Here is a 24,030-nt window from a genome sequence, read left to right as displayed (position 1 = left end):
TCCCCTGGGTTCATCCACATTCAACCAGAGAGATTCCGGAGCTCCAAAATGGAGTTCAAGTAAACAGTGTTACATTCTGCAAATACAACTCTGGGTTCTAGAGACCTTAACCGCTCCAGCTTGTCAGTTTTCCTTTTGTTTTCTTCCTGGGAGAGTATCATGCAAACCCTCAGTGGGTTTCCATTTTAAGCTAGACTCATACAATTCAAACAATAATAAAGAAGTTCTAAACTCTAATATTTTCATACAATTATTTTTCAGAACCAAGCGGAGAATCTGAGGCAGAGAATCATTACAGAGACAAAATTAAAAAATAGGCAGCACAGTATTTCTAATACATAACTCATGGATACAATTATTTTGTGAAAGTATATAATAAATCTAAAGCTACACTTTCCAAAAAAAAATCTCTGAAAAATGTAGTTACCAATGATAAATATAATGGAATATTGCATCCTGCTAAATGAGGGCATTAATCATAGCATCTTGATTCACATGTCCCTTCTCAGACATGTGCTAATCTCCAAATTACATTTTCCCTAAATAAGTTCTAAAAATTGTCCATTATGAAACATTCTTCATTAATCATAAGACAGTCACTCCTTTAAATTTTACCCAAATTCCTAATACTTCTGACAGAATACAAGTTCTTCTAAGTTATGTGCTTCAGTGGGTTGATTAATCAGGTCCTGTTAAGTGATACTGGTGGCACCTTTGGGAGCTACAAAGAGATTTGTGCCTTTACGAAATATGCTCACAACACAATGAAACTTTCCTTAATCATGTTCCAAAACTGACATCCACAGCCCTTTATATTAAGACCCATCATTTATGAAGCACGTCTATACGCCAGGCCCTGAGCTAGGAGGACATTTAGGTAAGTGGTGTCATTCAATCTCACAGCAACTATACAAGGTACGAATTATCATCCCATTTCATGGAAGTAACAACTGAGGCTTAAAGAGGTTAAGCAACTTGCCCAAGGTCACAGAGCTTGGGCTGCAAGGGCGGAAAGGTCAGGGATTCCCGCTCAGGCCTGGAAGATTACAAGGCCTGTGCTCTTCCCCTCTAAACTACACGGTCAGGCCAAGCCTGGGATACAAGCCTCCTTGATCTTGACCTCATTCACTAGGAGTTGCCTTATCTCTGGAGATTCCAAAAATAAAAGTACAAAGGCTTATAAAGGTTGCTAGTATAAAATGCAAGCTAATACATTTTCCAGATTTAAGAAGGAATCTATTTTTTTAAATAGTCATAGAAACAAGAAATTCTATTTTACATTCTGAATTATAAACTAGAATAATATATAAAAACAGGCATGAAATTCCATTGGGTTGAACCAAATGAAACTACTGTATCTGCAGGTCAACACAGCCAAAAAGGTGCAACCTTATACAATTCATCCTAATAACAGAAGTCTAGTTCCAGGCTTGAAGGGGCCCACTCCCGGTCCATTCACAACGCACCCACAGGGCACACGCTTCATGCCCGCGTGTGGCTTCCTGTGAACACCGTACCTGAGCAGAAGCTGTTGCTGCTAATGGTCCTCGCTGAGCGCCCAGAGCTGCTGGGGTTGAATTCTCGGCTCTCCTCCTCCGAGAAGGGAGACTCAGAGGCTGGGGACACTTTGTGCTGTTGCTGGGGCAGATGGGGCCGAAGAATCAAACGGGGAATTCGGCTTCGGGAAATCTCCTTCTCATGATGCTGCACTCTTTGCTCCTTCTCAAAATTGGATATCAAAAAGAAAACAGAAGGAAACTTGTTTCCCCCTCTTATCTCCTGGCTGCTCCTTCTGCGCTCAGTTTCTAAGAAATCACATTTCTGAATACGGAATCTTCACAGAGTCATCCTTATCTCAGTTGTTGAAATGAACTCCGAAACTCTTCTACTGAGCTAACCCTTCTAATCTACTGAAGAGCACACACTGGGGCGTGGATGTGCACACTCACGGACACACACACACTTCCACCCACTAGCAGGAAGGCCATTCCACTCTCCAGGCCATTCCTAACTTACCTTCCCACTCTGGCTTTTTCTATCACACTCAAGCCGCTCTCAAAGGTTCACAGCTTATTATTCGATTTCCTTTAGACTTCCATTTCACTTTCCCTGAATTAGCTGTGACAATGTGACTTCTGTTTTCCTGTCCCCTCACAAAGTAGACCACCTGGAACAATTCTTTCCTGTTAGATCATGCGCCTTATCTTTCAAATCCCTCCTCTTCCGGCCAGGATCTTAATTATTCATTAATATCCTGGTACACAAGGCTTGTTGCCAACAGAAAAGCAAACACAAATCCAACACCCGGTAAGATGGCTCCACCTTCTACATCATGCTCAGCTTTTGTTTTCCTTACAGGACACCCGTAACAAGAGATTTTTCTCTCTCTCCTTAATACAGCATTAAAGACAGACGGCCATGCCTTGGTTAAAAAAAAATGCATAGAAAGTAATATTTTGGCAATGTTTTTCAATTTTTAAAGTGCTTTCCCAACCAATATCTCATTTAACCTTTACAACCCAGGCCATACAGAGACACTGATTTGTATCCCTATTTGCAGATGAGGAAACTGAGGCTAAAAGAGGTAAAGATGCTTAGCCAAGATTGCACATCATCTAGAAGCCTGAAGTCCAGCGCTTTTCAGGGTCACCACCACCCTGTCTTATTAAAATGGATTCCTAGGAGGAGCTCTTTGCAAAAAGCCCACTGCTTCCTCGAACCTCGGCAATCGAAAAAGGTTTCGGATTAGGTAACAAACACTATTTCGAAACACGACCTCCTGCTTATTTCCACGCTCCTTACCAGGAAGGGTCGGTGCCAAAGTAAACACCTCTGGGAGATCCGCACAGCGCAGGAATTGAATGGCAAGCCCCAGCCGCGGGGAATGGCTGAGGTCGCTCTGGCATCCACCCCATCCAGGGGCGAAAGCCGCGCCCAGCCTCTGGATTACTTCTGCACATCAGTCACCCAGCAGGTATCACACGTCAGCCAGCCACTCGGCACACTGCAGACCCTGAACCAATGCTGAGTCGCTGACATGCTGGAGTCCTTATTTCTCAGTCACCAATACATTAAATCCATTTTATTCGGATCACACGCACAGGACATCAATTGAGTGCTAGATCCCAAATCCCCAATTTCAGGAGATGGGATTAACCTTTCAAATCAATCTTTTTAATCCTCGAGTCAATCCCCCGAATCTTTTCCTCCAGTACCACCTCCCCATCTCCCCGGTCTCATCACCTGAGCAAATGCCCCCTCTGCCTTCCCACCATCCCCATCACCCTCTTGTCCCCGTTTACTCTGACTCTAAACGCCACCCCTCCAGCCCTCACTTGACCCGCTTCTTGCCCCGCAGTGCCCACCTTCCCTCTCCCTCCGGGGCCGACGGACACTGCCGCCCGCGCCCGCACGACGTGCCCTCCTTACCTTGGTCTCCCGGAGGGGTCCCATCGCGCTGCTGCCGGCCGGCTCCTCGCGCCGCCGCTGCCGCCGTCCAGGAGGAGGCACCTGCGTACACCAGAGCCGGGACACCGCACTGAGCCCGCGCCGGCTGCGGGCGGCCGCTGCTGCGGGCTGACGCGCCGCCGCCGCTGCCGCCGTTCGCGCTCAGCTCCGAGGGCGCGCCCGGCCGCCCCGCCCCGGCCGGACACGTGGTGCCGCCGCTGCCGCCCGCGGCCGCTCCCGGGGCGCCGCCCCTCCCCCGACCTCCCTCACCTGCCGGCCCCGGACGGCTCCTCAGCATGCCCCGCCCACCCCGTGTCGCCGCTGGCACTCCCCACCCCGGGCCGCGCACCCCTCGGTCTCTCCCGAGTCCGACCCGGAGGGGGCAGGCGCAGGCTCGGAGCATCTCCAGCCCGGAGGGGCCCGACGCCCTCTGTTTGGCACCTGGTATCCGGTTTGCAGGGGGTGCACGTTGGATGGAAAAGCTGAGAAGAGCTGCGACATCATGGAGAGCCAAAATGGAGAAAGGGAAAGTTTTTCCTTCGCGGCCCCTCCCTGCCCTCTCGGTTTTAAGTCAACACACCGCTCCCAGCAATTACCTCTCCTGAGAGAGACGGGCGGGTCCCCCTCCACCCGGACCCCGGCCAAGCTGATACTGCAGCACTGACACAGCATCTCGGTCCGGGAGCTCAGAGGCTGCGACTCTCCTTGGGGGATTCTCATGGGAAGGGCCTGTCGCAGGAAAAGACCCCCGAGGCTGGCTCCCGCGAGCGTGGGGAAGCCAGGCAGCTTAGGGCGAGAACAGCCTTTTCTCCAGCTCTGCCCCAGCCCGGGGGTCAGCCCCAGGCACCCAGCGATGGGAAGGACGCCGCACTTGAACTCAGAAAACCGGGTTCAAGGCAGCAGTCCAGTCCCTTCAAGCGGAGTGCCTTTATGCCCAAAGTTCTTGACCTCTTTGAACTTCAAATTATTCTCGTTAAATTGAGGGATGATAATAATAATACGCTACCTCGGGGGTAGCTGGGAGGATGAGATGAGGAAAACAAAACAGCGGTATCTAGCTGACTGAACAGAACTTTCCAAAGGACAATTACGTCACGTCCAGGTCGTTCATGCAATGTTTGCTGAGGCCTCTTACCTGACAGGCAGAAAAATTTGTGAGGCAGACAAATTTGTTGAAAAAAGCTCAAAAACCTGCCAACTGAGGACTCTGAATCGGGATCATGGGCTGGGTCACAGGCCTCGATTTATTACACTTACTATATTTAAATCTTACCCGGTGATGGAATTCAACATGTATAATGACTTACATGCCCTTTATTCTGACGTGGAGAACATTCTAAGAAGTAAGGCAGGTGAGGAAGAGTCTGATCCTTACACCCCAGTGTCCCACACGGGAGGACGATGATCCTCGACAATAGTACTTGACCCTCCACCATCCCCATTTGTCTGCCCTCCAAACAGCTCTTTCCTGAGTCCTCAATTCTCAAGTCTAGGAATGTACAGTGTGAATCTAGAGACAGCTTGAAGTCAGAGGAGTAGTGAAATCAATTTGCCTTCTTCCTATACCCTAAAAGAAATTTGACTCCATACAGCTTTATGCCTTTTTAGTCTACTTAGCTCTCTTAAGCAGTGAGGTTGGTAATCTTAGGATTCTTTATTTGAGGGGAAAAGGTGATTAATTCATTCTTTCTATACCCACAGCTGTCTCAGATATGGACTTCAGGAAAGTAACTGTCTAGGATGATTCCTACAATCTATGATTTCCAAAATTATGAGGCTGAGGACATATACTGTGGGATAGCAATCAACTGTTAAGGTCAAAAGGCGCTTCTGAGTTCCCTACTAAGAACTGAGAATTGAGCCTGGTGGCTTGATAGCAGAAGCACCCTCCACTGAGCTGTCCAAGCCAGAGCCTCAGAGTCATTGTCGACTTCATCTCCCTCCTGTGGCCCCCACGTAGCAGAAACCACTAAGTGCACTCCACGCCACTCTAGTTTTAATCTCTTGAATCTGATGACTTCTGTCCTCTGTTTGACTCCATTATCTTCATTTAGAGGCTAAACCACAAACATCCTGGATTACTGCAATAGTGGTCTAACTGAAGTTGTCTTGCTTCCAGTCTTGCCTCTTACTCCTTTCTCACCAGCTTTTCAATTTTTCCACAAGCCCTTTCGGAAAGGTCAAGTCAAGCTTCTTCATTAAAACCCATTAATGACTTCCCGGTTGTCCTCCAAGTAATGTTCAAAGTCCTTAATGTGGCACGAAGGCCTTTTACGATCTGGCCTTGTTTTGCCTCTCTGGTCTCCGTTTCTTGCCACTCCTCTTCTATAGACCCCCTCACCTCCCCCCCTGCCTGCCCCTGCCCCCCCTCCTTCCACATACAAACAGAAACCCCTCAGACTGTAGAACTTTCAGTTCTCTGGGGCGTGAGGTTCTCTTTTTTCCTCTAGACTGTTGCAGATGCTGATCCCTTTGTCTAGAGCATTTCTTATACACCACCCACACATCCTCCTCAAATCCTAAAGATACATTAGGTTCCATTTTAGAGACAGCTTCTTCCAGGAAACCTCCCGTGGTCCCTGAAGAAGGTCAGTCCTTAGGTACTTCCAGGACACCTGTATTTAATTTACCCCAGGAAAGCTGTTATGATCTTGGGTCAGAATGCCTTATTTGTCTGTCTTCACTGACAGTGCCTAGCACACGGCCTGTCACACAGTAGGCGATCAATACAGAACAGCCAAATGAACGAATGCATGAATAAGTGAATTCTATAACCCCATGAGGGGCCCATCAGTACAGGATAAAAAACACAGAAATAACTTCTGTTTTGAAAACGACCCAGATAAAGCTGCCTCCGGTATGTCTTTGTACTTGCTGATGGGGTGTGTGCCTAAAAAATCCAACACGTGCTCAGTGAAAGCTTTTACTGCAGAAGTGCAGGCAGTGAGAGGCTGTGTGGTAGCCCACCGTTACCATAGCAACCCTGCCTAGGGAAAGGCTGACGATCTAGTGTTCAAATGCCTCTTAGCTCTCTACTTTTGGAACCCAAGCTTGTTTTCCTACTGTTCTAAAAGGCCAGTTTTACAAATGATAATATCTATGTTGGCTTTAATTTCATTCAAGTGTTTCTGATGTCATTAAGGGAAATGTCTTATAACATTGGGATTATACCATCAAAGAGATATAATCTAATACAGCATATTATATTCATCTTTCATCTGTTTTAAAATATTCTCATGCATCATTTTCAGTTTCTACTTAAATACTAATTTTATTCTCTGGTTTTATGGTTTTGTGGCTTTTCCTTTAGAAATGAATGTAATGCTGGATTTTAGAAAACATCAACTGCTTTAGAAGGCCGGAACCCTTCAAGATTATAAATAATAGCACTCCCTTGACCTGGGAAGGAACAGGGGAGAGAGAGTATTGTAAATTGGGGGAAGAGGAATGTGTTTATGTAATTATGCCCTCATATCTGGGGTAAATTATTTGATTCTTTGTTTATGTAAAATTTGTAATTAAATGCTTCATACCTCTCATTTGCACACAACTTTATATTTTCAGAGCTCTTTCACATATATAATCTTATTTGAGCCTCACAAAAATCCTGTGAGATGTATGTGGCCAATCCCTGACACCAGAGAAGTGATGAAGGACAGGTTTTTATTGATAGGAACTCCCCAGACTGTGAACTTCACAGAAAAGACAATACAAATGCACGCAAAGAGAAAACATCATCACACAACAGAGACCCATCGCGGTCCCCCACATCCGCTCTTCCTCATGGCTCACCTGCGTATGCTGGGGCTTTCTCGGACTCACTCAAGGCTGATAGAGCACCAGCTCCTAATCCTATGAGCTGTGCGAGCCAGTGCTGCCGTCTGTCTCAGTGACCCAGCGTTGGGCGATCTGCACAGCAACAAGGAGCAGCTGACGTGCTTTCCAACACGTCATGAAGAAAAGAAACTGCATTCTGGGGCATCTTGGGATTTTTTTATGGTAGGGTGGAGACCCATATTTTTCTTCCTAGGGAGACAGCTGTCCATTTTCCTGTAAAAGTGTGAGTAATCAACCCTCCTCTTATTGTATGTGGGTTATGATATGGTTAAGAGATCTTCAGGTTGTAAAACTGTAATGAGTAGAATTCTGCAAGATTACTCCCTGAGGAGGGGCACAGAGAGGACCTGGGTCAGAGAGGGGAGAGGATAACCTATGGCAAGACCGGCTAGAACATTCACTGGGTTCAGAGTGTGTCAATTATCTCTGCTCTGCAAATGAATTTTCAGTCAGAGGCATCTCTCAGATGAAGAACAGGAATTAAGGGAACATCCAGACGAGGAGGCAGAGGTTGGGGGTTGTCGGCTCTGGAGGATGGTGAGGATACAGGCTTCTGCCTCCCTGATGGGGCAGCAGACATGAGGGAATCCTCCAAAAAGGCCATCTGCTGTTTATGGCCTTTTGTCCATTTGTGAGAATAGGGTAAGACACTAGCCAAAGACGTAGGTAGGGTGACTGTATTAAACAAACTGGGGACGCATGGTTGGACAAGTAGGTGTATACTTATTGCAGCAATAGAGTAGAATGATTGAAATTAGGATGCTCCCGAGAGTATGAGTGTAAAGATTGCCATCCCAGGTAGGAGAAACTGAGTCTTGACATTTATCTAATGACTAGACAAGACAGGGAGATGTGTGGGTCTTACAGACTTACAGAAAGGGCAAAGCAAGGGATCTGTAAAGAAGACAAGGAAGACCTAAATCCAGAGGTTGAATACCGGGCCTGAGAGAAAAGCACCTTCCCTTCCCAGGAGACCAAGAGACCAGAAAGTATAAGAAGGACAGGGCAGTTGAAAGCTGCCTGAACCCAGCGGGGTGGCTACCTAGAGAGGAGACAGGAGCGGAGGCCAAAACTCTTCTCAGACGTGGCAGGGGCAGAGCAGGTACCCCAGCTTAGAGGCTCCGAGGGACTCCTTCAGCATCCACAGCAGCCTAGGCTTAGACATTTATAAAGAAATTCATAATCTGGGTTCCCAGAAAGCAGATCTGTGCCTAGATTTGAGTTACATTAAGATAAAAGAATCTGTTCTCCATTATAGCATTTCTTTCCAGGACTTTTTACTTGTTTTCCCTTCAACTTTCCGGTAACGATTTATTTTAGAATTCTGCCTTTATTTCTGCTAAAAGATGGGAGGAAAATAGGAGGATTTTGAGACTGTCTACTCAAAGGACAAAAGCAGTATTGCAAAATAGAGCAGAGTGCCCCGAGAGACCAACTACTGTGATGGCAGCTACAGGGGCGGGGGAAACCTGGAAGCATCAACCAACTGGACCGCTGGGGTGGGTGTGTATGTGTGTGTGTGTGTTTGTCTACCTCTGCAGTTCTAAGTTGTAGAGCTGAGGACAGCTGTGCATGAGTGTGTATCTCTGCAGTTGTAAGTTGTAGAGCTGAGGACAGGTGTGTGTGTTTGGGTGTGTGTGTGTACCTCTGCAGTTGTAAATTACAGTTGTATGTGTGTGTCCCTCTGTAGTTGTAACTTGTAGAGCTGAGGACAGCTCTGTGTGTGTGAGTCTGTGTGTGTACCTCTGCAGTTGTAAGCTGTAAAGCTGAGGACAGCTCTGTGTGTGTGTGTGTCTGCACTTGTAAGTTGTGGAGCTGAGGACAGCTGTGTGTGTGTGTATCTCTGCAGTTCTAAGTTGTAGAGCTGAGGACAGCTCTGTGTATGTCTGCAATTGTAAGTTGTGTAGCTGAGGACAGCTGTGTGTGTGTATCTCTGCAGTTGTAAGCTGTAGAGCTGAGGACAGTTTTGATTGCTGCCTTATTTCCACCTCCCAGGCCATTCCTGTGAACCATTTTCCCTTGTCACCTGAAATCTCGTGACCCAGTGAGTAAATGTAGCCCTAGCTATGTAATTGTAGCTCCTCTCCAATCCGCTGCAGAAAATTCTGTAGGAAGATAAATCCAGAATTTGGGAATCTGGCCTACATTATTTCATCTGCCCATGTGTCCTCTCTAGCTATTTCTAGAATGCTGTGTAATCAAAGAGAGAAAAAAAGTACTTTTTAAAAAAACATAACTTTAACATTTTCTTTTTAAAGGTACTAAAACCACATCATCAAAATTTTGGAAAATAAAAGAAAAATATTCCTCATCATCTTATTGACCTAACACCAATTATCCATATTCCTTCTGTTAGCATTTTTGTATATTCGGTTTCAGGCTTATCTACTGTGCATCAAAAACAGCACTGTTAAAATGAGAATAGGATTCTAAGTGACTTATGGCATTTTGGGCCATTGACGCCATCACATCTGGCTGTTTCCAGATGGCCGTGATAGGCTAGCACACCCCTTTTTTTTCCCATGAAGTCACTCACCTCTGTCCTCTGATCGAGCACTGATCTGAGATGGGAGCTCTCAGTCCTCCTAACCATTGTTGACAAACAGCTGGGGCTGCTGCCGGAAGCTCAGAAGTCAAAGGGTGGCTTCCCAGGTCCCTGGCCCTGGTGGCAACTGGACCAGGCAAAAGTTTCAAGAAGAGCTGCTGGTGGTGGAGAATTAGCAAATTCAAGACCGGAGAAATGACCTCACCTCAGAGGCTGGTAGAAAAACACCTGTGTCTCCTTCTATTCAGAAGCCCAGCTACAGGCTGCCAAAGTGTGAGGCTAATTCAAAGGAGAGCAGAAAGTGAAATGAGTTCCCTGAAGTCTGCAAAGAGATCTGTGACGAAAAAATGTAGTTTAATGAAGGACACAGATTCTCAAGTCCCATAGGTCTGGTTTTGAGTCCTTCTTTGCCTCTTTCTGACTCTGTGACCTTAGACAAGTTGTTGAACCCCTCCAGGATTCAGCATGTGATAAGTGCACGCTCAAAAAAGAAGTAAGGAAGGAAAGGAGAAAGATCAGGTTGCACCAGTTAATGTCTTTGGGCAAATTGACTTCTCTGATCCTCATTTTCTCACCTATAAAATAGGCTTAATAACAGTAATTAGCTCATAACACTGTTGCAAAGATTAGACAAGAATCCATGCAAAGCCTACTATTTATGTCTGGCACATGGTTATAGCTTAATAGATATCGTCTCTCCCGCAGGATCAAACTATTAAAACTACCACTGCAGCCTCCTGCTTGCTTGTTTCCCATTCTCCTCATTGTAAAGATTTTTATTTTAACTTTTATTAAGGAGAAATATTGTCTTTCCCAAATGACTTCTGAGATACAAATAAAGAAACTGAATTTCTCATTAGAAAAGATGTTGACAGGACTTTTCTTCCTAAAGGTAGATCAAAAAGGTTAGAGGAGAAGGCATGATAAATGCCCAGATACCTATCATTCATTCATCCATTCATTCATCCATCAGTATTCATTTCATTCCTATTCTGAGACAGTCACTGGCTCAGATACTGGCTGATACTGGTTCCAGAGTATTCAAAGATCAACAGTGTTTCCTGTCCTCAAGTATCTCTCAGTCTAATTAATAGAGACGTGGGCATGACCATCAGCTGTCACACTATTCATTGTGTGAGTACCATGACAGATGAATGCCCTGAGGGCGTGCCGGCATCTGAATCAGACTGGCCTACTGGCATCTGAATCAGGACTGGGGTCTGAGACTCCCAGGGGTGAGTTTTGAGATGAATTTTGAAGGATGAATAGGTCCTATTATAATTTTAGCTCCTGCAGAGTTTCTTTCTCTTTATTGCTCTCCTCTCCACTCCTCCTCCTAGCCGCTCCCTACCCACCTTCCTCCCACTTTGAGAGACTTCTGCTGCCCTAGATACTGGGCCCCAGTGGATTCATGCAGAGAGAAGCAGCTCTGGGTTTCCCCTTGAATTTTTACTGTCTGACTGTACGCTTCTGGAAGAGAGAGATTTTGTCTCAGAGTTTTGATTACCTAGCACAGCAACAAGCACTGTACCTGGTGCTTCAATCAATATTTTGTTAATTAGCAATATTATTAAAAATTTCAAGAACACCATGTTATACTGCCACCTACTGGTTCATTAGTGAATTTTTCTTCTGACGGATAAACTCTCAAGTCTTCAAAAACAAATGCTAGTGCCTTTATTCAAATTTTCAGCACTTTCAGAAAGCTTTCAAAGGTTAAGCCTATGCATACCAATGAATAGAATCAATAATGGGTATGGGACAATGAGCATGTACTTTGTGGTCTGATAGACCAAACTCTGATAGTTCCAAACACTTTTCTTCTCTTTATCTGCTGAGCCACTATAGACAAGCAACGTAACACATATTTGTAAGACATATTCAGATAATCACTACTTTATATATTCCCAGGTCTACTTTTTTTAAATTAATAGACTTTATATTTTTTGAGCAGTTCTGAGTTTACAAAAAATTAAGCAGAAAGTACAGAGAGCTCCCATATACCCCTTCACCAAGATCTATTTTTTATCTCTGGACACGATCCATTCCCTGTCTACCTGATTAATTAAGCGTAATTATACGCTATGTCTGAAGAAGGTGCAAACAAGTCCCTTTGAAACGGATCTACACCTTCTCCTCTTCCCCATACCCCTTGCCTGTTTGGTTTGCCTCCAAGGTCTTCTAAGTCTCCATTGTGGACTCAACACCAAGACTTCTGGATCTTTCTTGGATAGTCCTAACAGCACTACCTCTCCTCTGACCTGAAGTTGACCATGGGAGAAACCCCACAACCGTGCAGATGAGTGACACTGCTAGCACCGGCTCTCTAACTGCAGTGGGGCCTCAGTGCTGCCTGGCAATCATTTTATGCCCCTTCGTCAGCATTCTCTCCTATTCTCCACGGGGTCTATTTGAATCCGCCACACTTCAAACCTCCCAGCCTAACACCTCAACCCTCGCACTATGCAGATGCCCTTATCCTGACTGACAGACAAAATAGAAGCTATTAAGAGAACTCTTTCAATCTCCTGCCTTCAAACCTACAGATTCCCCTGCTTCCACCCCACCCTTTCCATTTCCGGTCCTTTAGAATGGAAGTTGTCCCTTTTCTGTACAGGGGTAATTTCTTTACCTGGGCTTTGGATTCCATCCTTTCCCACCTCTTAAGGGAAGTTATCTCATCAGTTAGTCCTTCTAAGTCTCCAGGTTTCTATTTCTTTATCTATAAAATGGAATAAACACAGTACCTATCTCACAGGGTTATTGTGAGCATCAGCGGAGTTAATATACATGAAGAACTTGGAAGAGTGCCTGGTGTATATTAAACATTCAGTGAGTGTTAGTGTTCTTATTAGCTATTTTTTTTTATAATGTGGACATTCTTTTCTATCAGACACTTCAAATCAGCATTTAAACATGCTGAAACCTTTCCCAACTAAATAAATGACTCTCCTAAACTCTTGGATCTTTCCAGTTGCTTCTCCCCATTCATCATCAGCTTTCTGAAAGAGTCTATACTCACGTCTCACACTCTCCCTGCCTCTTCACCCAGCCCACTCCACTCACATACGTGTACCTACCATTTTGCCAAGTAGCTCTTGCCCAAAGGCACAAATTACGTCCATGTGGTTTAATCTCATGGCTAGTTTTCATCTTAATCTTGATCTCGTCAGCTTTTAGCACAGTTAAACACTCGCACATTTTTGAAAACTACTTTCCTTCCGTAACGCACCCTCCTGTTTTTTCTGCTTCTCGGTATCCATTCAGGCTATTCCTTAAACGTTGGTGTTCCTCAGTTTCCAGCCCTGATCCCCTTATGTTTTCATCCTGCCCTCCCTCCCTAAGTACTATCTTTCTTTGTAAATGCTTCAGTTACTACTTATAATCAGTTCTCCCATAAATTCTATAAATCCACATCCTTATTCCATGACTATTTCATAATCCATCTGGAAATCTCGGCTTTTATATCCCACAGGGTCCACACACTCACTATATTCCAAATTGAATTCATCACATTTCCTCTAAAAGTTGATCTTCCTTCTGTGTTCCCTAATAAATGCTGTCATCATGCACACCCAGGAAGCTGGATGACATTCTTAACTCTTTTCTCTCTCACCTTTACAATTAATCGGAACCTAAATCGTTCTTGCTCTGTCTCTTAATTATCTTTAAAATGCGTTCATCTCTCTGCCAGCTCTTCCTGCCTGGATTTCTAACCTGGCCTACAGACTTCCCCCTTCAGTACATTTTTAAATAGTAGCCAGAATAGTCTCTTTAAAGTGCAAACCTGATTATCCCCATACCATCCTGCATCCCTCCTGCCCCAGCTGAAACCCTTCAATGCTCACCACTGCCCTCAAAAAAAAGTTCATACCCTAATGTATGATTTACAAGATCCCTCATGGTCTAATCCTTGCCTTCTACCTTTCACCTTCACAAATGTTGTTCCTTCTACCCAGAACACTCTTCCCAATCTCAAACCTCCATCTCCCACCACCACCGTCCAGTTCCTATTGCCCTCCATGTATATTCGCTGGAAAATCTGATTTATCAGAGTCATGGAATTTACTCCAGTCTTGAGTGTGAAAGAGAAGAGAATCGTTTCTGGCTTCGGAAATGCTTTCTGCTGGAACTATACAGGTGTATAGTATTATGGAATGATAAAGCCATATGAAAGATATGATGCGCATGGAAGCTGTGGTTGCTGTTGGGTTTGTAACATGAGTTGAAGAGTAAGTCAAAACATTTTTTTAGCGATCAAGTGAAATACTGACTTCCAAATTGATATAACCTGAAAAGCTTCTGCAAAAGAAAATAGATACGTTCCATCCCATTTATTATAAAATATTAATCTTAGCTTCATTATTTTAATGGACTCACTTCTCTTGAGTGAGAATTCAAAGAATTCTCTTTGAAAAAGTATTCCCATGATTCCTTATTATAGTTCTTTCTCTTGCTTTCCCCTACCACTTATTTGACTTTTAGTATTAAAATAGAAAACAATTCTAGATGAGGATTTATTTTGTAAAAAGACACATTTATATATATATAATATATATATATATATATTTTTTTTTGAGGAAGATTAGCCCTGAGCTAACTACTGCCAATCCTCCTCTTTTTTTGCTGAGGAAGACTGGCCCTGAGCTAACATCCATGCCCATCTTCCATTACTTTATACGTGGGACGCCTACCACAGCATGGTGTTTGCCAAGCAATGCCATGTCCACACCCAGAATCTGAACTGGCGAACCTCGGGCCGACGAGAAGCGGAACGTGCGAACTTAACTGTTGCGCCACCGGGCCGGGCCCCACATTTGCTATGTTTATTGTTATAATAAACTCAGGAAAATTCTACTTTTGCCAATTTTGAAACTTGAAAAGATTTATTAAACAGTTACTTGGCCAAGAGAATGCTAGAAAACCCCACAATACAAACCCTTTTTAAATACACTTGAAAGCAGCCAATTTCCTAATGTCTGAGATGCTAAGTAGGGAAGTGTGACTTGTTAAAACCAATGTGCTTACGTCTCCCATAGCAAACACTTATAATTTTTGCATATAAATTACCAACTTTTTTGCCTACATTAATATCAGTAGTCCCCTCCACACAGATCTAAATTCAGAAATACCTCTATAGGAAAGGACTGTGAAATGTTGCCAATGGGAAATAAATACAGAATTAAGAATCTTCTGTCTTTCATTTTTGGCTTTTAATTATGCAATAATGAATATCTGAAAAATATTATTTTAAAATATTCATCGCAAAACACAATGGAGATGAGCAAATAATAATTAGGCAGTTTGTACAATGCTCACCTAAAAATTGCCTTACAGAGTTATACTTTTACTGCTGCAAATCCTACCCTGTGAATTCCAGGCTTTTTATTAATGAGCAATTTTATGCATTCAACATAAAATACTTTCCATGCTATGTACCAAGAACCCTGGTAAATATTGGGAAAAATGTAAGTAGTTTGCCATAGCAGTAAGAGTAGGTGTGATTTTTTATTTTACTCTGTGCCCTTGCACAGAACCCAAGCAGTGTTTGGAGTGTTATGTGGCCATGGAGAATAAAGGTAAAATGATGACCTCCACCCAAATATTAAGCCATGTTTTGGGCAAGTTTTAAATAATAAAATAAAAGATGATCATTTTAACTCTTATAGGTCTAATGACATGCCTCATTTAACATTAGTATGGAGATATTTCAATTTCTAGCTTTAAACTATATTTTAGGATAAACCAAGAATAGAAAAAAAAAAACAGAAAAGAAGTATGACAGAAGAATCCTATTTATTAATACGAACCAAACACTGTATTTTTTTCTTTAAAATTGAGAAATGTGGTTAAGTGAAAATCAAGGAAGGCTTTTTTTCCCCTTGGCTGAATCCCTTGAATTTCTTTTCCAGAGAGTGCTGCTGTTTCTACAAACATTGCAAACTAAATGGACACACAGCCCCTTCACGGTAGGAAACGTACTCACTTGATTTTATTTCGCCCTAGTAGCTGTATTATTACACTCTACTACGGACTGCTCACTTCTCCCTAGCTGAGATATATAGCGAGAGATAACAGTGATTTACAGAGGGGGTTTGAGCAGAAAATTCTGTTTCGTTTTTATCAGAAGGAATATGGTTCTCCTTCAAAACTGAGGTTTTTCAGATGGTCTTTTGCCAGAAGGTAATTTGTTTGTTCTGGTGAGCTTTAATCAGAAAAGGTTGACGGCAGGTCCGTAGTTATAGACTCCTGGCATTGGGCCTTTCATAAAAATGTGCATTAGATATTCAAGCCCTGTCTCAAGCATTCTATTCCTGTAACCTGACTTCATCCTTTCCTTTCCACCGTTGCCACTGATACTGGAAATGACTGCAGAATACAAATCATATGATAAATATTTGGGAATTTGTCTTTGTAGTTTTTCAGCATCACTGCCAAACCCCTTGCCTAGAGAGCTGTGTGAGGCTTTTCAATCTGAAACCTTTGAGCAATCCTGTTCTCTAGCCAACTGGGAAGCAACCACATGATGTAACTGTAGCAGCCCTTCAAAGGGATTAATAAACATTTCAAGTTCTTTGACTCCATATTCTTTTAAGGCTTGCTTATTTGTTGGTCATATATTTGTGTCCAATAATTGGAAACACCAGGATGCGTATTCTTTATGGACACCTCCAAAATGTGATATGCACAGTCTTAAGTTGCATTAGTATAAATGAAGATTCGTTCCCTAAAAATTTTAATCACAATGCTATCCCCCGTTTAGTCTGATCCTTCTAAAAGATGCTACCTTTGAATTTCTTTCTGCATTCACCAGTAAATCACTGAATGCACCATATAAAGTCCCTTTCTTGATCCTCTTGAGGCTAAGATAGCACTTCTTGAGAAGTGATGTGGCAAACAGCCAATCACACTGTGCTAGAAGAGAGCACCATCTGGAGAGTAGGTCTAACAACTCAAGGATGAGTAGAAGATGTAGGACACATTTTAGGCTAGTTAATATCCTCAGGTAGCTCTAGATTCTCATTTGTAGGACAGGACTTGTGATTTTCTCAGCGACCAGGCTTTCAAACTGAGGCACGAACACAGGAAATATGTAAAGGTGGACTTTGCCTGCCCTGTTTTTATGCTGTAACCGGTGCATTCCATCTGCTTCCCTTAATGTTGTTAAACAGTCTTCCACAACCTCAGCTAATGTTTTTATTTCACAAAGACGCCATGGGCTGTTTGATGTAAGTCAAAGAGAAGTAAGTCTGGCAAAAATGTTAACAGAGCCAGTGTTTTAAATGTGTTTGGGCAGCACCTAGCTCTCCAAATGGTGACTAAGGCAAGGTATTAAAATCTGGAAGAGCATTTCCTGCTTGAACAGGTCAGAAGCTTCTCTCTTCATTTGGAGATTAGATCTAATACTGTCACCCATTAAACCAATATGCTTGTTATTTACACCCACTCCAAGTTCTGAAACTGCGTTAAGAACTATATTCTTCAAACCTCTGCATTCACCTGCTTGGCCTCTTTTAAACTCAATAATTTAACATTTGGCAAAGCTATCTTATCCACATAGAACGTATACATCATTTTGCAGTCACTAGCACTTTTTTCAGACCCATTAACAAGAATGGAAAAGTACTGGGCTTGCTAAACAATGATCATCAGAAGTTTGATGACTTTTCCAACGATGTGGGCGAGCCTTATATTTACTTTCAGAAAGGCAGTCTCATCTGAAAGTCCGCTCCCTGATGGGCTTCTAGTTGGGCAATGAGAGAAAATAAGCCAGGGGAGTTTCCAGTTTGGCCATTGTGTCGGCAATAACAAACAACACGACAATCTGCTGCCTCTTGTTTGCTGCAGCTCCCACAAGACGTCTATTCATGACTGCCAAATTCAAGTTCTCCAGTGGAACAGGGGTGGGGATTTTTCAAAGCTGATAGCTCTTTGTTGCATTTCATGCCTGTTTATTTACATTGTCCTTTTCAATGAGGAGCCCATGATGTCGTTGACAAAAGCAGAACTATATTTCACAATGGCCCAACTGGAATTTTTTCTTTAGACACAGAGAACAAGAAATTTTACCAGATTCATGGCGCTCTTCACCTCTGCCTGCCGTTTTTAACCCTCCTCACACCAGGAGCCATTCTGTTGTTCCCTTCTACTCCTGTTTTTCACTTAGTTTTTTCCCTCTTTTCCAAATCTTACAGCTCTTTTGCACTTCCCTGGACATACGTGCAATCTAGTGAACTGTCAGTATGAGAAGGGGAAAACACATATTTATCATTATCAGTTAGTTTTAGAAATAGAAGTGGGTGTTTTTGTAAAACTGTTTCTCAAGTCAGTTTTTAAAAAATTATACTGATAAGATTCTAAATACATCTGTCATGTGAAACAGACATGCTGCATAGAAAAGGACAAAAAAATTAATTTTGCTTCTATATCAACCCGAATGTTTATGAATCAAGCTTCCAATTAGCCAAAGAGCTCTGATGATATAACTCTAAAATATACCTAGTTCTGAGCATCTTCTGGCAGTATCCATTTGGCTTCATTTATTTTAATAAGAAATATATAGAAAGACATCTTTCCACATCGATTTCAAATTTAAAATAAAACCAGAACCATGTTTTTTGTTTATAAATCAAAAAAATAAAAGCTCTCTTACTTGTAGCCTAGGAAGGGAGTTGGTCCACAGTTATTTATAAAATCTTTCATTTTTTTCCATTTACAATTATAATAAATGACCTCAGCATGATGGTAAGAAGTTACAAGTTATTTTAACATCTATTTTATTATTTATATATATTGGAAATATGAGTATATCACAAACTTTCTGGACAGTGCACTTAACTGTATCAGTATTGTGTTTTATTTCAAATAATCTAGTTAGAGTTCCCAACTGTTGTCTGATATTTTAATATTCACACTGGCCATTTTTCACTGCTAAGGTTTATTTTCTATGGCTCAAACGCAAATATATTTCCAAGTGTAGTGTGGCTAGCCTGTCTAACTGTTTGCAGGATTATTATCTGCCCAAGCATAGGAAAACTTTTAATTCAGAGCTAAAGAAAACAATAAAGTGATTGACAAGAAATGATAGGAATTAAAAATAAGTTAAAAGCAATAACTAAATAAAAATAAATAAGACACATTAATTAATATCATTTTCTACTCACTTAACAAGGATTAAAAAATATTTTTGACATTACCATCTGACTCTAATCTCCAAATTGTTTTCCACTAAACAAATGTTTACTGAATATTTATTCTGACTCTGATACTGCTTTTACTTATGACAAATAAAAGGGAGGTCCTCATTCCACAGTGAAAGGAGCTGGAAAAGACATGGATTGCTGGGAGTTATCAAAGGAAATTCTGGAAACATGCAAGGAACAGGGATCTGTCCATGTATGTATCTATAGTCGCTGCCTCTGGAAATACAATGCAATTCTCGATACCATATCCCAAGAACCATAAGATAAAACAGGAGAAGATTGAAGCTAAAGTGATTAAACGGAAAATGGGAAACTAAAATGGAAAAAAGGAGCGAGGATCTTGTATGAGGGGACTAAATCTACAAGGATTCTAATCCGGAAAGGGAAAGCTGAGTGGCTTTTGGACAGAAGTGTGTACACCATACAGTGTATAGATCTAGTGATCTCAGACTTGTCCACTCAGCAAATGCTGGAATATGAGTACTGAGGAAGCACCTCCTGACCCTTGAGAAAGTTAAGACAGAGTCAGTGGTTTCTGAAGTGCAGAGAAGCTCCCTGGTGGAGGTAGCGAACAGCTAAAGAAACTATTGGGTATGGAAAGGAAATTCTAGAGTGGCAATTTGTAAATAAAAAATTATGATATTTATATATGGAATGAAACCAGTGCATAACTTTGCTCCCAAATCAGATGTCTGGTGCCACCCATGTAAGTGCTGTGAGAATGAGAACCCCATAAGGCAGGCCTAGACAGTGGTGTCCTGGCATGTACAAGGTACTGTAAGAGAGTGCAGTTTACATGTGCCTGGATAATACAGAATAGTTTTAACTCAACCAAATGGAGAAATGGCTTTAAAAAGTGCCCTGCAAAGGAACTGCAGATTGAAGTTCATGCTGAGAGTGCAAGGAGAACCAGAAAATGACAGAGTTGCCTCTTCTCCCAGTGTGAACTCTTCATTAACTACCTTATCAAGTGAAAACAATGGAAAATCATTTATATATACTCAAGGCGCATGCTCAAAAACTGTGCTATAATAGAGGTATGTGATGAAAGAAGTTTGTAGAGCGCTGACCCAGGGTCGTATAACATGAAATACCAATATGCACGCTTACCAAATCCATTACCTCCAAGCAGTAATATCTACTGAACCATTGCAATCTTTGATATGGCTGCTATGTTCTCTTCCCTTGAGAACTTTTGATTTCTCTGTGATGCTTACATGCCAAATTTAGATGTCCAGCCTGTCCAAGGTGAGGTCTCTCATCTCCATATCTCACCTGGACACGTCTACTTGGAAATACTCCTGTCTCAAACTCAAACTTTATCTCAAATATTAGTCATTATTTCTTGTTCTCCCCAAATTAGCTCCTCATCCCAAATTTACCTATGTCACCCTCATTTCTTTAGGGCATGAGACGGAGAATAGCATAGACGTTAAGAGCACGGGATTTGAATCAAGGCTGCCTGGATTAAAATTTCTGCTCAGCTGTGACTTTGGACAAGTTACATTTCCTCTATGAATCTGTTTCCTCGTCTACAAAATGGGGGAAATACTAGTGCTTACATCAATAAACGCATCAGGAAACTCAGGAAAATCCACGCAGAGCACACAAAACACTGTCTGGCTCAGAGCAAATGCTCAAAAAACATTAGCTGTTATTATTTTTAACCTGTGCTCAAAACTCTGAGGTCATTTTTGACCATCTCATCCGCATCTTTTAATCTTCTGTTTTCAGACAGTCTCTGAGTTCTGTTTCCTCTCAAAAGCTGCCCCTGGTCTAGTCCCGTGGCCACTGCCCTAGAGAGACACATCCTCCAACTTAGGCTAAGGCCAACACTCTGTGACATGATCTTCCTTATGCAGTCTCTCCTCGACTCTATTCTGTTTCCACACAGGGCCACCTGGGTCTAACCTTACCATAGGAATCATCCTGTGGACCCTCTCCTCAAATCTTTACGGGCAATCTGACGTCTACCAGAACATAAATGTAAATCATACCTCTGGCTTTAATAGCCTTCAAAGTAGGCTTTACTTTGCAAACTTCCTTGGTTGTCCCAGCCTGCTTTCAGTTTTCTTTCTCTGAACTAAAGTAACTGTTGCACAGAACTTAGCACTCACTCGCCATTTGTTTTCTAATTATCTGTTTGTCTTTTCTTCTCAACCCTGAAGGCAAAGCAATAGGTATTTTACTTTCTTTTTTACCTTCCCAAAGCACCTGGCCCCAAATACAATAAACAGATTGTTCATACACACTTGTTGATCAGTTGATTAAAATATTTTACAATATAGAAAAAGTAATGGATGCTATTTATCATGGGTTATGACGAGAAACTTGGATCTGGGAGGTACTCCTGATTTTTAAGGTGGAAATCAGGAAAACAGTTACTCTCTTCTTCAACACCATGTTTAATGCCGCTGTTAGAGATTCCACAAATATTAAGTGAATTATGTCAGGCAATAGAAATACAAAGAGGCATAAAACTCAGTCTCTTCTCTGTCTCCTTAACTCATATCTTACTTGGGGCGGGGAGGAGGTCAAGTTCATAAAAATATTTGAATAAAACAAGGGAATAGGGACAGAGATAGGACTGACTTCGACAGGGACAATAAAGGATAGAATGGGATAGGATAGTCTCTGGGTCAGACCTAATATGACATTTCCTAGGTATCATCTGTCATGTTTAACTCTTACAACGGGCTTAAATATTCTAATTTCGGTTAGTCAGTGCATGTGTGTATAATAGTAATGAATCAACTAGGCTTTTGAATTTGGTCACTGAGTGCATAATTTTGAAAAAATAAGTTACAGTTAACATATGACCAAACTAATGTTTGATAGAGGTGCTTTCTTTGTTTGTTTTAAAGTGTAATCTAATTAAAATTAAAATATTCTGGAGGGTACTTTATTATCCATCTTTGTCTTTCCTTCTCTGTAGTACACTTTTTACTTTAAGTTCTCTTTTTTGCTCTCATTTTCTAGTCTTCAACTTGTCTCCCAAGGTTATATTTTCCAGCGATTTTACTCCTTTTGCCTTCAAAGAAACACCAGAGAGATGTATTGGCTTTGTTTAGTGTTGCTATGCTATTCCAAACTGAATGGGTTGTCTTGTGCTTCTATCACTAATTAGAGTTTAAATTTGAAAGAAGTGTGCAATTGTAAGAGGTATAGGATTTCGCTTACTGAATGTCCGCTTAATATTGCTATTATCATTAACAGAACTAATACATGTGTGGTATGATCACTTAAGATATTAAGCTAAGTCAAGAGGTAATTAGTAATTTTGCACAGTGCTGACCAAGATGATTTCTGGCTTTAAAAAATCACATACAGTATACGTTAGGAAACAAGAAGTAAAACTTTGAAAATGTAAGTAAAGGTATAAGATTTATTTATGTAATGGTTCGAATCAAGAGAAAAAAAAGCCACAAAAGAGCATATGCCAATTTAATAGCATATGCACTATTTCTCAAAGCATGTTGCTAGTACCTTAGTCCTGTGAAATGCATGGAGGAAAAAAAATGTACTCCACTGTCAAATAGGAGTGGGAAATGCTGTATACCAAATGGCTCTTTAAAAGTTCTCGAATCAGATTAAGCTATTAAACCCCTAAGAAATCTTGCAGTAAAGAACCTATGTGACTGTGTTTGGCTTGGTATTCACCTAACTTATTTAACCATGGAACTGCTCTCTCAGAAAACGTTAACTCCGGCAGTGTTAGAAAAAACATACTTCCAGAAAGGCCCACGTAGATTAAGTGCTAGAGTTCAAAGGTGGGAGAGGCCACTTGCGCTTGGGGAGAATCATTACGAATAAGGAATATTTCCGGTTCGATCTTTAAGACTGAGGTGGAGATGAGGTAGGGGAGGCATCTCAGAGAAGGGGAATATGGTGAGCAGGAAAACACAGAGGAGAGAGCACAAGGTACTCGGAGGAAGGTGTGGGAGAACCTGAACCTGCAGAAGGTTCCATTGGGCAGAAAAGGAGAAACGGGGCATTAACATTATGCAAACGATGCTACGCAGTAGAATGACTAGCAAACCCTGTACTCGTATGCATTTCCTTTCATATTACCATAATTTCTTAAATTCTTATTTGATCATGAAAGTGACTACTTACTTAAAACGTGAATGGCCTAGGCCAACTCATCCAACAGAAATATAGTGAGCTAAAAATGTACTTTTAAATTTTCTAGCAGCAACTTTAAAAAAAGTGAAAAGAAACAGATGAACTTAACAACATACTTTATTCAACCCAACATATCTAAAATATTATCATATCAACATGTAATCAACATAAAAATTATTAATGAGATTTTTCTCTTTTTTGGCCAAGCCCTCAAAATGTGGTTTGTATTTTACACTTAGAATACATCTCAATTCAGACTAGCCACATTTCAAGCGCTCAATAACCATGTGGCTAATACCACCAAACTGGACTGCACAGGTCTGTACATTAGCCTAAATTAGCTGGATAAAGCAGTCAATTTGGATAGTTTTCTAATAACTTTAACCAAGATTGAAAGTTCTAAGCTCTTTAAGATTAAATAGGTAAGACATTTACTTTACTGATTTTTGAAATTTATGTTTTAGTTTTTGGCTGGATTTGAAATAGGCAAATTAGGTGTAACTATAGATTAGAAGCAAAAAGCTTCATTTCCCTCCAAATCAGCTAATTAATGTAAATAAATTACCTTTTTGCTCTCTTTTGGCTCTCTTAACTACTAATAAGTTAAGGAAAGTCAGTGGATTTGTGACAGTGAAACACGAAGCCTCTACTACATGTGCCAGCTGATTTGTAATCATATCCATGCTCTATGAAACGATTTTTCAGGTTTTTAAAATTTTAAATGATTCTTCCTGCTGGTGCAGTTTCTTCACACTTCATCGCATTTCTAAATAAGTGATCATGTAACTGAAGATTTCATGTCCTGAAGGCATTCTACCAATACTTCCAAATGCTCCTACTTAAAATACAAGGCAGTTTTATTCACACTTCCCA

The 24,030-nt window shown here is 41.7% G+C and overlaps 1 protein-coding gene across 9 annotated transcripts in view; it reads right to left on the bottom strand.

The window, feature by feature from the left end:
• SYBU (syntabulin) overlaps positions 1-24,030 on the bottom strand; it is a 107,058-nt gene that overhangs the window by 63,038 nt on the left and 19,990 nt on the right. The window contains exons 1-3 of one of the 9 annotated variants that reach the window (XM_046641965.1): positions 3,889-3,963; positions 3,430-3,510; positions 1,518-1,722 (exon numbers count right to left, since the gene is read on the bottom strand). In XM_046641965.1, the coding sequence (XP_046497921.1) occupies positions 1,518-1,722; positions 3,430-3,510; positions 3,889-3,951 (349 nt within the window). In that variant the 5' untranslated portion in view covers positions 3,952-3,963. The other 8 variants (XM_046641967.1, XM_046641968.1, XM_046641969.1 and 5 more) reach the window with 8 other exon arrangements.

Source organism: Equus quagga, chromosome 16, assembly GCF_021613505.1.
Source record: "Equus quagga isolate Etosha38 chromosome 16, UCLA_HA_Equagga_1.0, whole genome shotgun sequence".
Classification (NCBI taxonomy): domain Eukaryota; kingdom Metazoa; phylum Chordata; class Mammalia; order Perissodactyla; family Equidae; genus Equus; species Equus quagga.
Note: the sequence above shows the minus strand (reverse complement) of the source record. Positions and strands in the feature narration are given on the sequence as shown.